Source organism: Suncus etruscus, chromosome 2, assembly GCF_024139225.1.
Source record: "Suncus etruscus isolate mSunEtr1 chromosome 2, mSunEtr1.pri.cur, whole genome shotgun sequence".
NCBI lineage: Eukaryota > Metazoa > Chordata > Mammalia > Eulipotyphla > Soricidae > Suncus > Suncus etruscus.
In genome coordinates this window covers 132,291,250-132,309,977 of record NC_064849.1, presented here as the reverse complement: position 1 = coordinate 132,309,977, position 18,728 = coordinate 132,291,250, and the positions used below count along the sequence as shown (strand labels likewise).

Here is an 18,728-nt window from a genome sequence, read left to right as displayed (position 1 = left end):
TCCACATTTTTTGATGTGGTTAGATTTTTTTTTTCTTGTTAAGTTCTGTCAGTACCTTGTATATCTTAGATATTAGCCCCTTATGTGATGGGTTTTGGGTGAATAGTTTCTCCCCTTCAATGGGTGGCCTTTGTGTTCTAGTCACTGTTTACTTTGAGGTGCAGAAGCTTCTCATTTTAATGTAGTTCCATTTGTTTATCTCTGCTTCCACTTGTTTGGACACTGGTGTTTCCTCTCTGAAGATATCTTTAGTCTCAATGTCATGGAGTGTTTTGTTTTCTTTGTATACCTTATAGTTTCAGTATATCAAGGTCTGCAATCTATTCTGACTTGACCTTTGTTCATGGTGTTAGATGAAGGTCCGAGTTTGCTTTTTTTGCATATGCTGACTATCTGTCCCAGTACCACTTGTTGTAGAGGCTGTCCTTGCTCCATTTTGCACTTCTTGCCACTTTATCAAAGATTATTTGATTGTATATCTGGGGAACATTCTCTGAATACTCAAGTCTATTCCATTGATCTGAGTGTCTGTCTTTATTCCACTGTCATGCTGTTTTAATGACTATTGCTTTGTAATACATTTTAGAGTTGAGGAAAGTGATGCCTTCCATCTTCTTTTTCCTAAAGGTTATTTTAGCTGTTCATGGGCATTTTTTGTTTCAAATGAATTTCAGGAGTGTTTGATTCACTTTTTTGAAGAATGTCATCAGTATCTTTAGAGGGATTGCATTTAATTTGTATAATGCTTTGGGGAGTACTGCCATTTTAATGTTGTTAATCCTCCCAATTCATGAACAGAGTATGTGTCTCTATTTTCTTGTGTTCTGTTTTATTTCTTTAAGTGCAGTGCTTTGTAATTTTCTTTGTATAGGTCTTTCATTGATTTAGTTAAGTTGACTTCAAGGCACTTGAGTTTCTATAGCACTATTGTGATTAGCATTTAGTTTAAATGTCTGTTTCTTCTGTATCATCATTTTGCATGTTAATGTTGTAGTCTGACATTTTGCTAAACAAGTCTATTAGTTCTAGAAGCTTTTTGTTAGATTCTTTAGGATTTTTGAAGTGAAGTATTATGACATCTGAAAATAGTGAGAGCTTGACCTCTTCCTTTCCTATCTGATGCCCTTAATATCTTCTTGTCTAACTGCTATTACAAGTACTCCTAATTCTATGTTAAGTAGGAGTGGCAAGAAAGGGCAGGCAGCCTTGCTTTGTGCCAGATCTTATGGGAAAGGTTTTAGTTTATCTCCATTGAGTATAGTATTTTCCATGGACTGTAGTAAATGACCTTAACAATATTGAGAAAAGTTCCTTCCATTCCCATCTTGTTGACAGTTTTTATCATGAGTAGGTTTAAGCCTGGTTGACCAAAAAGGGGTGGCAGGGCAGTGTTGAAGTCTCCCAGTATTATTGTGTTGCTATTGTTGTCTTCTTTCATATTTTTCAACAATTGTTTTAAATATTTTCCTGGTCCTTCATTGGGTACATACATGTTTAGGAGTGTGATTTCTTCCTATTGTACATGTCCCTTGGTTACTACAAAATTTTTATCTCTGTCCTTTATAATTTTTTAAGTCTAAAGTCTGTGTCATCTGATATTAATATGGTCACTCCAGCCTTTTTAAGGGAGTTTTTTGCTTCAATGATTGTCCTCTAACTTTGAGTCTTTGCTTTTTTTTTTTTTTTGACTATTCATATATGTTTCTTTGAGGCAGCTGAACATTGGATTTAGCTTTTAGATCCATTTTTTCACTCTGTGTCTCTTAACTGATGCATTTGATCCATTGATATTGAGAGAGATAATTGTCATGGGATTTAGTGCCATCTTTCTGTAGGAGTTTTTGTGTCTGTTTGTCTTGTCTTGAATTAGATCTTTCAGTTTGTCTTTTAAGACTTGTTTGAGTCTGTAAAGTTTCTGAATTGTTTATCCGTGAAGCTATGTATCCTTCCTTCAAACCTGATGTAAGTAGGTGAACTACTCTTGGTGATGCACTTATTTCATAGAGTTTCGTCACTACATCCTACCACTTTTTGGCCGTGAGGGTTTCTTGTGACAGGTCTGCTCTGAATCGTAAGTATCCTCTTTTGAAAGTAATTTCCCTTTTTGATTTTGTTGCTCTCAGTATTCTATCCTTATCTGTGGGATTCGTCATTTTGACTAGGATGTGTCTTGGGGTGCTTTTCTTCAGGTCTCTTTTAGCTGGTACTCTTCAGTCATGTAGGATTTAGTTGCATGCAGTCTTTAGCTCAGGGAGTTTTTCTGCAGTGAAAATCTTGACTGTTGATTTTTCTCAGGATTTTCTTCCTGGGTCTCTGGGACTCTAATAATTCTTATGTTTTGTCTGTTGAGTTTATCAAAGACTTCTGTTTTCATCTGTTCACATTCTTTAAGGATTTGTTTTCATTGTCTGACATTTGCTTTAAGGCTCTTTTCAATCTATTCTGTTGTATAGGATTGCTATTCATCTCATCTTCTAGCTCACTGATTCTTTCTTCAACTGCTGTCACTCTGTTGGAAGAGGCTTCCCAGTGAGGTTTTTATTTCACCTACCAAGTTTTTCAGTCCTGTTATTTCAGTGTGGAGTTCTCTCATTCCTACTTTCATATCCTCTGGATTCTTATTTGCAGTTGTCTCAGTTTGTTCCATGCTTTCTTTGAATTCTATGAGGATGGGCCTGGAGAGATAGCACAGCGGCGTTTGCCTTGCTAGCAGCCGATCCAGGACCAAAGGTGGTTGGTTCGAATCCCGGTGTCCCATATGGTCCTCCGTGCCTGCCAGGAGCTATTTCTGAGCAGACAGCCAGGAGTAACCCCTGAGCATCGCCGGGTGTGGCCCAAAAACCAAAAAAAAAAAAGAATTCTATGAGGATCCTCCATATTTCTTCCGTAAAGTTCTTATCTGAGAGGCTAAATAAGTGGTTGGTATTTTTCAGATCATTAGAGCTGCCATCATCATTCTCTATGCGTGGAAGAAAAGGAGAGTATGTGAAGGAGGCATCTCAAGCTGCTGAGTCCTAAATCTAAGACAGTACTAAAGTGATGAGTAGTCACTTTAAGTGCATTGATAGGTGTTTTGCTGCTTTTTCTTAGATAAACATTTAGCCTTCCAATATAACTTCTTAGCAGTTGAGTTCTTTTCTGTTTGACCTAACCACTTTTTTTTTTTTCATTTACTTTTAGGGTTATCACCACTATCTTCACCAAGGAAACCTCCTTATCCATTTATGGATTTTTTCAGTTCAAATTTTTTAGCTGACTCGTCCTCCCCGAGATCTAATTCTACCCATCCAGATGTCCAGGAAGCCATCATGAGTGATTTTCTTGTCTCTCCTGAAAGCCTCCAGAAAGTAGAAAACCTCCTTGATTTTTGGAGCTCGGGGATTAAGGTTGGTGAATGTATGTGTAGTGTTAGGGTATTATTCTTAAAGCCACTGGAAATTCTTCGCCTAAATTAAAGTATTTTAAAGTTATTATGAGAGTAGTCCTTCTACCCTAAATGGTTTCTTCCCTCTGTGTTGATCTAAGTAACTTGTGATCTAGGCCTGTCTTGGTCTTTTATTTTGCTTTTTCCTGACAACTCTTAGAATGGGCATTTAAGTGTTTGGAAAAAGCAAAGAAGCTATTCTTCAGTAAATGAAATCTGAAACTCTTTTAAATAACAATAATATTTCATGCAAAGTATGAATAATTAATATTCAAATAATAAATAATAATGAATTCCTGGGGCTGGAGAAACAGTATAGTTGGTAGGATGCTTGCCTTTCATGCTGCTGACCCAGTTTTCATCTCCAGCACCCCAAGTGGTCCTCCACGCCTACCAGGAGTGATCCCTGAGCATAGAGCCAGGAGTAAATTCTGAGCACTGCTGGGTATGTTATGCCTCAGGGGAAAAATTCTCTCTCCCCTCCTCCCAATATCCTCTCCCACAGACACAATAAATTCTAAGGTTGGTGAATGTAAACTACGATGATCCAGGATTGTTGACCTGACACACATTTTTATTAATGTGATCTGATTATTTTAATTTTATTATTTAATTTTTTAGTTAAGCAAAATAGATTTTATTGAAAGAAATTTAGAGAAATGTGTAGGGAAGGAAAAAGAGACGTTCTAGAGAGGTGATCTGATTTTTTTAAGTGCTTTTATTTAGCATTTAAGTTGACTTCATATTTTTTAATTTCAGCGTAATTTTAAGGAGTAGCATTAAGGACCAATCTACTTAATTATCAATGTGTTTTCTTTTTTCAGAAAAACATCTTATCAGAGCTAACTAAATGGAGACTTAATTTTATTGACTGGCATCGAATAGAAATGAAAAAAGAGCAGGAGCGACATGCAGCAGATTTGAAACAACTACGCAGCCAGATCAATGGCTTACAGGAGCTACAAAAGGCCTATGAGGTCTCCATTGGGAGAAAAGATGAGGTCTTCTTTTTTATATTCTTTGTTAACCGAGATCTCGTAAATATCTTGTTAGGTTAGAAAAATGCCAGGAATTGGGCCAGAGAGATAGTGCCATCATCAGGAATGCCAGAAGCCTGGTTTCAATCCCCAGCACTACATGGTCCTCTGAGCACTGCCAGGAGTAGCCCCTAAGCACTGCAGTGTGGTCAACTAAACAAAAGCAAAACAAAACCAAAAAAGCCAAGGTCTTGATTCTTTTACACCTGATACAAGATACAAAGAGATATCAAAATATCACAAAAATAAGTTTTATTCTTACTTCATACCAAGGGCACATCATTTTATCTGCTCTATCACTTCTAGTGACATTTTACAAGTATTGAATGTACAACTCTGAAGATTTTTTTCATCCCAGTATTATTTCACTATTCCTAAGAGAACATCAAGGACCCAGAATCAACTGTATTTAAATAATCTTTTAGGAACCAGTGCATCTCATTTACTATGTATCTTCCTTGTTTAATGGAGGGATTTTTCGTTTCATGGTAAACATAACAGTCACATTTTATTTCACTTTCTGTTAGTCTCTTAACATGAAAGTGGGGCTGGAGAGAGAGTACAATGAGTAGAAGACTTGCCTTGCATGCTGCCAACCCAGATTTGATCCCTGACATCCAATATGGTCTGTATCCCCACCCCTAGTACCACTAGGAGTAGTTCCTGAGTGCAGAGTCAGGAGTAACCCCAGAGCATCTCTGGGTGTGGTCCCAAAACAACAAAAACCAAAAACATGAAAGTAAGGTTCAGGGTTGTTTTATGTTTTAGCTCCCAGAAAGACTTTGAGCAAAGTGGATACTAAGAGCTCTATGACTCCTCTGGGATGGTGACTTTCAGAGGCCTCAGAGATGATACCTCCTCAGCTGCACATCTGCAGATATAGCACTTAAGTTGTTAAGTGAACTAGATAAAAATCTCTGTTTAAGGATTTTTTTAAAAGCACATTTCTTCTGGTGACTTAAAACAATGGTCTTCAAGTACTGCTGCTAGTTCACTGTACAGAGAAGTCCAAAACCACTTGTCTTCCACTTTGGTAAGCAGGACTCAGGTATAGAAAGCTTGAAGAATGCTGGCATAAGGTATAATACCAAATGCAATAATTTAGAGGCCAAGTGATCTCATGTGTAAGGCCCTGAGTTTAATTCCTGGCAGTGAAAAGTTCTTGCATTAGACTGAGCATCACCAAGAGTGGTGTTGCCCCTTTAGCACCTCTGAGTAAGGCCTTATATAATACTATGACTCAGGTGCTAGTGAGATAGTAGAGCAGGTAAGGTGTTTGCCTTTCACACAACTGACCTGGGTTCAATACCCATCACTCCATCTACTATATGGTCACTTGATTCCTGCTAATAATAAACCTGGAACATCACCAGCTGTGGCTTAAGCTCCCCCCATCCCCCCCCCCCAAATAAAACCCATGCTAAAATAAATCTAAAATTGTTTATATAGTTTACTCATTTGAAACAATGGATACTAATGCCATTCATATTCACTACTAATGTCAAATCTCAGGGGTTTCTAAATATCTTTACTTTTATTTTAAAACTTCACACAAAAATACTTCATAATACAGTTTTAAGGATCTAATCTTGACTCTGCTCAGAAGTGACCCCTAGTGGTGCTCAGGGAATTTAAACCAGGGACAGCCACATGCAAGTTGTCTAGCATCTAGCCATCTGTCTAGCCCCCTTTTTCTGTTTTAAAAATTATTTAAATTACCAAAATATCTCTCAGTAAATTTGTCCAATTTACTAACACTTTAATATGGCATTTTCACATACATATTTTAGTTATTCCATTTTTTATAAGAAGTTTATCAAAGTATAACTATTACTGCTTTTATAAGGTTTTTGTTTGTTTGTTTTTGTTTTTTTTTTTGGTTTTAGTTTTGTTTAGCTTTGTGGGCAGCACTCATAGGCTACTCCTGTCAGGCTCCGGGGACCACATGTAATGCTGAGGATCGAACCCCGGTCTGTCCAGGGTTGGCTGCGTACAAGGCAAAAACGCCCCACCACTATTCTATCACTCCTGCTCCTAATAAAGGAGTTTTTATCTTTTTAAGCAGTCATTGAAACATTTCTGATGTTAGTAGGAAGGACTAGAATAGTGTCTAAGTGTCTAAGGCCTGCCCTTAACTCTGAGACATTTAATATATGTAACAAAAATGTTTAATGTACAGTTTTTTCCTGAGTTCAGTGTTCGTGACCATATTAATTTTCATATGCATAAACTCTTTTTTGGTTATTACCAGTATACATGATAATTTGAAATATCTTTCCTCTTTTGTTCCTCTTTACTCATTGATATATAGTATACTTATATGGGGGAAACTTAGTCATTTTTAAAAATAATGAAGTAACTTTTAGTTATTATGTTAGTCTTTCAGTCTAAAAGACTTCTAGTCTTTTAAAGATAATGAGAATAACCAGATAAATATAATAGTGAGCCATAGATATTAAGCCTTGCATTAATTTGATCTTTGATAAAATTACTTTTATTGCACCATCATAGTTACTGAGTTAATTGCTTTTCACAGGTGATTTCTAGCTTGTCTCATGCCATAGGCAAGCAAAAGGAAAGAATAGAGTTGATGAGAACTTTCTTCCACTGGCGAATTAATCATGTCAGAAACAGACAGGAAGTAAGTAAAACACAGATGAATTTATGATTTTATGTTGCTCTAAATTCAGAGGAATTTTATGTGGGTATAGGTCAAGAAAGAATATTATACAGATTTTTATATACATATTACATATGACCAGGCTAATAATGAGTGTGCCAAAATTGTAAATATTTTGGCAATGGAATATCTCTAGCAAATTCAGCCTCAGATGTAATTATGTGGGGAAAGAATTTGCAATCTTTAATATAGTAACACTTTTATATTGTTTCTACCATTAAAATGCCTAAATACATTTTCTTCATAGTCAGTGAAATATCTATATATTATAAAATGTGTAAATATTTATTTGTGTAATTGCCTTAATTAAGAATCAAATAAATCTACTTCTACATATCTTATTAAAAATTATTCTTGGGTTTGGGACTTAGGGAGATAAAAGAGGCTCTCAATTTGGTTTTTGGCACTACATATTTCCATAAGCACCACTATGTAGAACCTTGATAGCCCCCAGCACTAGCAGGCCTGTGCTGGTTGGATGCACAGGAAACCATCAGGTTCAAACCAACTTGAGCATCACTAATGGAGGGGGAAGAGGAGGGAGATTTTCCCCAAAAAAATTTTTATTTTTTTTTTACATATCTAAATTTGAATGTTTTGATAAAATAAAATTGGAGTTGAATCAGCATATAAGAGTAAATGTAAACTAAAAAGAATAATTATATGAAAATAGAAAACTATGAGAATTTATGTTAATCCCACAAGAAAATAGTCAACAGAAGGGATAGAAAGTGAGTGATTATGAGCAGTTACGTGGAACCATAGAGGAAATCTGCATTTAGTTCCATAAAATTTTTGTTCAGGGGAAAGGGAAAAGCAGTTACCATCATCATGGAATAGTATTTCTCCTTTCAGAATATTTCGGGATGAGGCCAGAGTGATAGTATGGGGATTTACACGCTTGCCTTGTAAATCAATCCAGTTTCTAGGTTCCCAGTGCACTGTGAGGAGTGACCCCCCCCCCCAAAAAAAAGCCTGAATGATTACACCTACATTAATGGTACCCAGAAGTGATTTAAATGAGCATATCATCATTTGAAAGTTATTCATGACAGAAGGGGAATCTATTATATATAAAATTTAGCTAAAATAGATGAAATTACTATCACTTATTTGGTTTTTTTTTTAATTATTGGATTTTTCTTTTGGTGGGATTTTTTGTTTATTTTTGGGCTGCACTCAGCACTGCTCCTGGATTTGCACTCTGGAATTACCATACTCCTGCCAGGCTCAGGAGATCATATCAGGTACCAAGGATTAGACCTGGGTCAGCCATATACAAGGCAAGTCCCTTCCCCACTGTACTATTGCTCAAGCCCTAACTACCATCACTTTTTTAAACAACCTTTATAATTTAAGAAAATTGGGAATTGAAACTGCTTAAAAAGAATTTAGATTATTTTGACGGGGCCGGAGAGGTGGCGCTAGAGGTAAGGTGTCTGCCTTGCAAGTACTAGCCAAGGAAGGACCGCGGTTCGATCCCCTGGTGTCTCATATGGTCCCCCCAAGCCAGGGGCAATTTCTGAGTGCTTAGCCAGGAGTAACCCCTGAGCATCAAATGGGTGTGGCCCCCAAAAATAAAACAAAAAAAAGCAAAAAAAAAAGAAAAAGAATTTAGATTATTTTGATAAAAGAAGGATCACATATGTTTCAATTTGGGTCAGTGCAGCTTTGTCTGAGAAGGCATGACTCTGAAGACCTAGCCTATCTACCACCTTTCTGACTTCTAGCCACTCTGTTGGCCGCCCAGTCCAACTGACAATGTGCAATTATCATACACATTTCATAAGTAAGATGGCCAGTGACAAGAGGTTCATTTTCTTTCATTTGTGTTTTTGGTTGATTTTCCTAAATTGACAGATTACATAGAGTAGTGCTTTAATGGGTAAGAGCTTGGGCTGCAGAATGAGCAAAAGCTGGCCTGTCCCTTTCTACTCATGTGACCAAGTTGGGTGACTTAACCTCTTCCTTCCTGGTCTCCCTTCTGTCCTTCAAAGTGATACAATTACACAGAATTGAATGTATGTGTTCCATGTAATCCAGTGCTATGAGTATTATTACTACTGATATGATATACTTATCAGTCCAGTAGGTTTTTGAGCTTGTGTGTTGCTTTGATTTAGGCTTATGAAGATAAACTAGCTGACCAGTATTTCCAGAGAAAATTGCTAAAGAAGACCTGGAAAGGCTGGCATTCTGTGGTGCAGCGGCAGTGGAAAGAAGTTGTGGAACGAGCATGTCAAGCAAGAGCTGAAGAAGTTTGTGTCCACATTTCTAATGATTATGAAGTCAAAGTTGCTATGGTAAATTTTGGGGAGTTTCTTTGTTGTTTATAGATTTCTTTTGGGGACATTTATGGGTTGGTCACACCTGGCCTTTCTCAAGAGCTACTTCTGGTCTATGGTCAGAAATGACCCTTGGTGATTCTCAGGGGACCACATATGGTGCCAGAGATCCAACCAGGTTCTGCAACATACATGGCAAGACAGATCCTGATCTCCTATCTCTCTGACTCTTAATATGTTTCTATTTTATTTTGTTTCTGTTTTGTTTGTTTGTTCTTACTTGTTTTTTTTTAAAGGGGTTTTGGGTCATACCTTGTGATGCTCAGGTGTTACTCCTAGTTCTATGCTCAGGGAAAGCATATGGGTGCCAGTAATCGAACCCAAGTCAGCTGGGTACAAGGCAAGCACCCTAACCCAATGTATTATCTCTTGGGCATTTGACTTTCATTTATGTTTTATTTTTAATTGATTTTAAAAGTTGTATATAAATTGATATTTTTCCATTACCTTTTAACAACAAAATTAACTATTATGATGAGAAAACATGAAATCCAGATAACATAAGATTTATTATAGCAGTAACTCTCTTGAAATCAAATATTAAAAGAAAAAAAGACTTCACCATAGTACAAAGTTCCTAATGTTAAAAAAAATGTGAGGCCAGAGAGGTAGTAAAGTGCAGAGGATACTTGCTTTACAAATAATTCCAACCATGGTTCAAGCTCTGACAACTGCATATGATACCCCAATCCCTCCCAGAATAATCTCTGACCAGAGAGCCAGGAGTAAGCCCTGAGTACTGCCAGACATGGCCCCAAAATAAAAAGCAAATAATGTATGTATAAATAATTGTATGCAGTTCAAAACAATATGCAAGACAGTGCAATATTTCTTGTTTTGCCTGTTACGAAATTAGTTGTATATGTCATTATACTTTAAATCTTATAGATAACATTTTGTTTAAAAACTTACAGTAGGTCCGGAGCTATAACATAGCAGGTAGGGTATTTGCCTTGCATGTGGCCGACCCTGGTTCAATTCTAGCATCTCACAAAGTTCCCTGAGTTAGCCATTAGTGATTTCTGAGTGCAGAGCCAGGAATAATGCCTGAGTGCCACTAGTTGTGTGGAAAAAAAAAAAAATATATATATATATATATATATATATATGTTCGGTCTGAAAACTTTACTGTAAAAATGGCATCTTTGTGTAATTAAAACACATGAGCACTCTTGAGTGGGACTGGTACAATAAAAATACCTTGATTTATGGCTGGGAATGAGAATGGAATGTTGATGACAATAGAAGCAGGATGTGCCTTTTCAAATAAATTGAGACACATAACAGCAGAGGTATGCAGTAATATGTTCTTATTAGTTCACATAAAATATCTTCATAGTATAACTGCTTTATATAGTTTATGTATTTACAATAATACTGGCATTCATGATTTTAATGTACATAGTTACCTCACCCCAATACCACCAAAGCACCAAAATCTCCCCAGTGCCCCTGAGTTGCTCTACAATCATTTTTCTTCCTTATTTAATTTTGTTTTTATGTATCTCCTTATTTCAGTTGTCTGGGGCCTTGGAAAATGCAAAAGTTGAGATCCAGAGAATGCAGCATGAAAAAGAGCATTTTGAAGACTCCATGAAGAAAGCTTTCATGAGAGGTGTATGTGCATTAAATCTTGAGGCCATGACTATGTTTCAAAACAGAAATGAAGGTTAGTCTTCTGTTAACATTCTTTTCCTGTTTTTGAAAAGGATTTTAAAATATTTTAGTGATCAGTGTCCCAATATACTAATATTCTGCAGTAGATCTAGGGATGCTTTCATGCATCATGCCAGGAGTTAAGGAATCCCTCCCAGCAATTCTCAGCCAACTTGACAGGCTATTCAGTGTCAGGACCTAAGGACACCCTTGAGTGGGGGACTGTGGTGCCACATCCAGAAGTGCTCAGGTAACCACCTCAGAGTGCTGGTAGTATAGTATATAGTGAGGGGTGTATGCAGGGAATTGGTTCAGGGTCAGTCACATTCGAAACTACTAGCACCTTACACACACACACACACACACACACACTACATTCTCTCTCTCTCTCTCTCTGTCTCTCTCTCTGTCTCTGTCTCTCTCTCTCTCTCGCTCTCTCTCTCTCTCTCTCTCTCTCTCTCTCTCTCTCTCTCTCTCTCTCTTCGCCCCCTCCCTCTCTCATCCACTTTTTTAGAGCATCAAAAAACATTAAGGTTTGTTGGGGGGTTTTCTGGGGGGTTGCATTATATGTGTAGCCCAGGTGTAAATTAGAGACTTAGGATCATAGACCCTCAAAACAGATGCCTAGATGCCTAAATGAGTATTTGATTTCTCCAATAAGCCATATTTTAATTGAGAACCAAACCTGAGAAGAAACTTGCCACTTCCAATGATACTTTTCAGTTGTAATTACTAGTAAATTGTATATATTAAAGTTGAAGAATTTAATCATATACTTAGATACTAAAATTCTAAGTTAAGTCAAAAATGTATAATCATTAGAATGTAGTCCCTGGGGGCTGGAGTTATAGCACAGCAAGTAATACATTTATTTGTTTTACACATGCCTGGCCTGGGTTCGATCCCCATCATCCCATGTGGTCTCCCAACGCTTCTAGGAGTAATTCTAAGTGCAGAACCAAAAGTAACTCCTGAGTACTGCTGGGTGTGGCCCCCAAAACAAGAAAACTAAAAAAGAAACCTGTTCCTCCTAATCAGAAGGTTAGGAATCGGGTCAGGACAGTGTTTTAGCACATCATCATCAGTACATTTGCCATCTTAACATCAGATACAGCTGTGTCCCCTACAATGGGAAAAATTACACAACACAAATTCTTCTGTGGGCCCGGAGAGATAGCACAGCAGTGTTTGCCTTGCAAGCAGCCGATCCAGGACCAAAGGTGGTTGGTTCGAATCCCGGTGTCCCATATGGTTCCCCGTGCCTGCCAGGAGCTATTTCTGAACAGACAGCCAGGAGTAACCCCTGAGCACTGCCGGGTGTGGCCCAAAAACAAAAAACAAACAAAAAAAAATGATTTTGCTTCTCTTACTTTGATGTCTACTGACATCTGCTGCTAATTCCACATTCTGGAACCCCACCATTTGGAGTAGCCTTGTACTTTGTTTATCAAAACAGTAATGGATAAAGATAATAGGAAGCATAAGATACTGATCAGCAGTAAAATGCAAGGACCAGACCAGGGTCAGCACATGTGAAACTAGCACTTTATATCCTGTTCTCTCTCTTTTCCTTGCTCTTTTAGAACAGAACAAAGGTTTAATGTAATCTGAAGCTAGATATGATGTTTAGGTCTTGAAGCATTTCATGCAAAACATTTAAAAACTTTCCATTTTCTTTTGTTTTTCTTTGTTTTTTAATTCTCACAAGAGAAAAATTATTCTTTTTTTTTCTTTATTTTTGTTTTTGTTTTTGTTTTTGATTTTGGGTCACACCCGGCAGCACTCGGGTTATTTCTGGCTCTATGTTCAGAAATCACTCTTGGCAGGCTCAGAAGACCATATGGGATGCCAGGATTCGAACCAATGACTTTCTGCATACAAGGCAAACACCTTACCTCCACGATACCTCTCCGGCCCCAGAAAAATTATTCTTAATCTCTTGATTTCCCTTAAACCAACTTTTTTTTTGGTTTTTGGGCCACACCTGCCAGTGCTCACTGTTACTCCTGGCTTTGCACTCAGAAATCACTCCTGGCAAGGGATCATATGGGATGCCGGGGATCAAACCCAAGTTTGTCCCGGGTCTGCTGTTAGCATGGCAAACACCCTACCTCTGCTGTTGCTCCAGCCCCTAAAATAACTTTTCTTTTTCTTTTTCTTTTTCTTTTTTTTTTGGTTTTGGGTCACACCTGGCAGCACTCAGGGTTTACTCCTTGCTTTGTGCTCAGAAATCAATTGCTCAGGGCCCGGAGAGATAGCACAGCGGCGTTTGCCTTGCAAGCAGCCGATCCAGGACCAAAGGTGGTTGATTCGAATCCCGGTGTCCCATATGGTCCCTCGTGCCTGTCAGGAGCTATTTCTGAGCAGACAGCCAGGAGTAACCCCTGAGCACCGCTGGGTGTGGCCCAAAAAAACAAAAAAAAGGGGGGGGGGGCCGGGCAGTGGCGCTAGAGGTAAGATGCCTGCCTTGCCTGCGCTAGCCTAGGATGGACCACGATTTGATCCCCTGGCGTCCCATATGGTCCCCCAAGCCAGGAGCGACTTCTGAGCACATAGCCAGGAGTAACCCCTGAGCGTCACCGGGTGTGGCCTAAAAACCAAAAAAAAAAAAAAGAAAAAGAAAAGAAATCAATTGCTCCTGGAAGGCTTGGAGGATCATATGGAATGTTCGGGATTGAACCCAGGTCCGTCCCAGGTTGGCTGTGTGCAAGGCAAACGCCCTACTGCTGTGCTATCCCTCCGGTCCTCCTAAAACAACTTTTTTAATAATGAAGTTCTGGGGACTGGAGCGGTAGCACTAGAGGTAAGGCATCTGCCTTGCGTGCACTAGCCTAGACGGACCACAGTTCGATTCCCCCAGCGGCCCATATGGTCCCCCCAAGCCAGGAGCAATTTCTGAGCGCATAGCCAGGAGTAACTCCTGAGCATCAACGGGTGTGCCCCCCAAAAAATAATTAATGAAGTTCTTATTACAATGTTCCTGAATGTACCTCCTGTCTTATTAGACTAAAATGAATATTGTATTTTTCTTTTTTATTTGTCCTGAATGTCTGATCATTGTAATCTGTGGGCATTTTATGTTATACAATACCCTAATTCATATAGATTGTAAATTAGAATTGCTGTCACGAAGATAACTTTTACAGTAAAACTGACCTTTAAAATACTTGGCAATTTTTAAATCAGTCTTAGGAAAAGTAGAAAAATACTTTACAACTGAGAAGTTTCTTAAGTTAGAGTTGAAACAACTATTAGACTTGTCATTATCTGAAAAACTGGAATTTCAGAAATCAATTCACCTTGACTACAATTAAACATATTTCATTCTTCCAGCAATTCCTTGACCAGAACAGATCGTAATGCTTCCATATCTGATACTAAGCCAGCCACCTATCTAAAAAAAGAATCACTTTCTACAAACATGTAGATATGTGCATATTTAGTTTTGTTTTTAAAGCAAAAAGGTTTTATGTTGTATTTTATTTCAAAGGATTTTAAAGGAATGATATAACTCACATTAAACTTTAGTAATGAAATAACTGTTACTCTTTTTTATAGAAAGATAGTCTAACAAAAAGACTCATAGAAGTCCAAATTTCTGGATGGAAAAATTGACACTAAAAATCTTCTGTCCACATATTCTGAATCATCTCAGGAACTGAATTTTCCAGACCTTACCTTGATATTTCATACACACAGTAAATAGTCTTAAGTGAACATTTAATCTAAGTTCTATGGGAAGGGATCTCAAATTTGAACACCCTCCTTGACCTAGTTCCTGGAACCTTGCATTTACTACATTAAAATAAGGTTAAAATTATTTTTTGAGGGACTAGAGAGATAACTCAATGGCCTAGTGCTCAAGCTTTGCATTCAAGAGGCCTGGATTTAATCTCCAGCATCTCTAGTGGTCTCCAAACACCACTAGAAATAATCCCTAAACACTATTAGGTATGGCCTCAAAACAAACAAAAACATATGGTCTGATGAGCCAGATAGGTCCTGATAGGTCAGTATAGATGTATGTGCTTTGCATGCAGGAGCCCAAGTTTGATCCCTGGCTCCACATAGTCCCACAAACACCCCTGAGAGTGACCACTAAGAGCTACACTGAGAGTTGTAGCCCATGTGGCCCAAAAACCAAAACAAAGCAAAAATAGATTCCATTCCTAAAAGAAAGTACATGCCATGCATATAGTCAACCTTCCCAATGCCATTTATGGTCCCACTTAGCACAGAGCCAGAAATCCTGAGCACTTCCAGATAGAGCCCTAAAACTCCAAAACAAGGAAGCAAATCCTGGGACCACTGCCTTGCAGTACAGCTGACCCCAATTTGATTTCTGATAGCACATGTAATCTCCCAAGTACCATTATTGATCATTCTTGCAAGCACAGAGCCTATCATAGCCCCTGAGTACTGCCAGGGGTAGCCTAATTCTTTTGAAGCCTTCCTAAAAGATACTGTCTTAAGAAGTTACTGCATTTGTTTACTAAAACTGGCTTTTTTTAAGTGTATAAATTGAATTTAATTCTTGCTTTTTATGATACCTATGTTGCTTACTAGGGTAGGGTTAGTGATAGCATGGTGATAGCAGAAAATAAACTAAGACCTAAACACAAGGTCATTTATAAGAATAGTTGCTTGCAATAATGAACAAAAGCTCAGTGTCACCATATTATCATGCTGTTTGTGTTGGCAATGCCCTTCATTCCACTGAGGACCCAGCTGATATATGATTCTTATAATTTCTTTGTTTTGGGGCCACTCCTACAATGCTCACTGGTTATTCCTGGCTCTGTCTGCACTCAGGTGGTGCTCAGGGCACCTAAAGGGATACCGGAGATCAAACCCAGATTGGCCATGTACAAAGCTTTACCTGCTATACTGTCACTCTCGTCCCATGATTCTTAGCTTTTAGGAATGAGCAAGTCCTTAATTAGCTTTAACATATTAAAGGGCATAGTCTGCATTCTTTAGTAGTAATGCTGAAATTTACCAACTAATACTGATAAACTGTTAAATGGACCATTTTATGCAGCATATGACAAAGCCCTACATATAGGTAGAACCAAGTTTTTACAATTACGTATCTTTGTTGGTGTGGAATAAAAGTAGTCTTACCATGGAAGAATTTTTAATGGAATTAATTTGTGTTTTATATGGATAGATTTGACAAATGTTAAAAAGGATGAACATGGTTCTGGTATTCAAGGAAAAGAACATTCTGTTCATTTGGATCCTCCAGCCCCTTCCGCACCCTCATGCAGCACACGGGCTCCCACACCCCCAGCAGCTGCTACAGGAGTGTCCAGCTCCACTATCTTTCCCTCTGTGGCTTCTGTTGCCACTTCTGGGGCTGCTTCTGCTTCTGTCATCCACTTTCCCGGGTCTTCTCATCATGGTGCTGGATCTTCAGTTGCTGCAGCATCGGAAGAAATGGTTAGTACAATTTATGCAGACATCACCTTGGGGGAAAGGATTTTAAACTTAATCAGGCACTGGATGTTTTGAATCAGAACATCTCTTTCCATGGAGAAAAATGCCTGTGTGATCTTTAGAGTAAGCCAAACAAAACATGTAATACAGAGGCTTGAGAATAATGCAAGGGTAAGTAAAGCATTGCCTTACACTCAGCTAACCTTGGTTCAATCTGGAGTAAAACCTGAATACTGTTGAGTATGACCCAAAAACTAAATGTGTTTGCATATGGGTATGTTGTGTGTGTGTGTGTGTGTGTGTGTGTGTGTATTTCACAGAACTTACAAAGTAGCCAAAACTAATTTATAATTCAAATAATACTTAAAGTTTTGTTGTAGTTGTGATCATCTTTAAAAGAAAGAACTTTTTCCTTTTAAAAGTAATCAGGAAAATAATCTATTTTATAGCAATTCTTTTAAATTTTGAAGTAAGTGGATGTATGTTTTCAAAGACACTTTAGTTTATTTTCTTCTCAACCATAGCTTTCCTTCTGGATGCAAATATCTGTGGTTAACACTCCTCTCTAGTGATTCCATCTTGATTTAATTAGATTTTAAATTTAAATTCGTAATTAGAATGACAATAGGAAAGACTTTTCTTTTTCCAGGAGTCACTGAGCTTGTATGCAAGAGAAGCTTGGCTTAGGGGGAGGAGTGTTGAATGGGGATTGGTTATTTGTGTGAAAATTCTATGGTGGTTTCAGTCAGATTATCATATGGTAAGAGTTATAAACAAGCATGATAGTTCTTACTTCTCAGCCTCCTGTTGTGAGCCAGTATTCTTCCAACATTATATCGTAGGAGACAGAGAAATACAGATCAAAACACTGAAGACCCCTTTACAGGGTTTTGTTTTAAAACACTATATAGCTTTCTCCTCTGCTCTGTCTTGGCTCTGGCTCAAAAACCAACACAGTTAAAAAGCTCCTATAATGACTGACTGACTTATCATTTACATGAGAGGAAGGAAATTGTCAGAGTAATGTTTTAGGATTTACTATCCCCTGAGTAAGTAAGAGAGACATTGCTTCAACCAGTCAGTTCATCATCATTAGTATGACAACTACTGACTTGAATTTCTGCTTTGGGAGCTGCTAACTTCAGGGAGAAATAGGTTGATGCCTGTGATTATATTTGAGTCACAGATTTTAAAAATTAAAAAAAGGAGGCAGAGTGGTGGCACAAGTGGTGAGGCGTCTGCCTTGCCTGCGCTAGCCTACAGTGGACCGTGGTTTGATCCCTCAGTGTCCCGGGTGTGGCCCAAAAAAACAAAAAAAAGAAAAAAAAGAAAAAAAAAAAAAAAGGTCAAGAAATTAAAGATATGTGAGGATTTTGCCTTAGAAATAGACTAACATTCCATCCTGCCATAAGAAGCTCAGCTGCATTTATTTTTCAGGATTACACATTTTGAAGTTTTGTTATTCATGTTGCATATTCAGATAGCACATATTAAAATTCCTTTAAAATAAGACATCTGCATTTATACATAATCCTGAAGCTATATAGAAAGTAGTAGTGATTGTGCTCTTTACCCTTTAAGTTGCTAAATTTTCAAAACAATGATTGCCAAAGTCTTTGAAGACTTTGAAACCTGACACACATACAGTATTACATAGGAGCCCCTTCTTCTCCCCAAATCTTCAGCTTCCCTCCTCTCCTAAAACCAGATAAACATTAAATTTTATCTATATAAGGATAGAGTTTAAAACTAGGAAGAATGAGAATCACAAATCAATTAGTCTTTGAATATAATTCTAATTTTCTTTCTTGCTTTAGAATTATAATACTCAGATTCACTTCAGACGTGTCTTATTTTAAAACATAAACTATAAAAGAGCTAGAAACATGGTACAGTAGATAGGACACTTGTTTTTTTACATAGCTGATCAGTGTTAATCACAGCATCCTATATGGTCTTCTGAGCCCACCAAGGCAAGCACCCTACCTGGTATACTATTGTTTCTGTTTTTAAAATAAGTAGTACTGTGGGTGGGCACTTGCCTTGCATATGTCATACCCAGCTTCGATCTTTAGTAACCTATGTGCAAAGACCCAGATGTGGCCCCTGAATATCACCAGGTGTGCCCTCTCTCTTCCCAAAAAAAT

General features: G+C 37.9%; 1 protein-coding gene across 1 annotated transcript in view; it reads left to right on the top strand.

Moving 5' to 3' along the window:
* The window catches only part of POC5 (POC5 centriolar protein), a 41,390-nt gene that overhangs the window by 11,868 nt on the left and 10,794 nt on the right, over window positions 1-18,728 (top strand). The window contains exons 4-9 of the mRNA XM_049768784.1: window positions 3,181-3,386; window positions 4,249-4,425; window positions 6,998-7,102; window positions 9,265-9,444; window positions 11,005-11,155; window positions 16,313-16,584. Coding sequence (XP_049624741.1) covers window positions 3,181-3,386; window positions 4,249-4,425; window positions 6,998-7,102; window positions 9,265-9,444; window positions 11,005-11,155; window positions 16,313-16,584 — 1,091 coding nt within the window. The remainder of the gene's footprint in view (window positions 1-3,180; window positions 3,387-4,248; window positions 4,426-6,997; window positions 7,103-9,264; window positions 9,445-11,004; window positions 11,156-16,312; window positions 16,585-18,728) is intronic.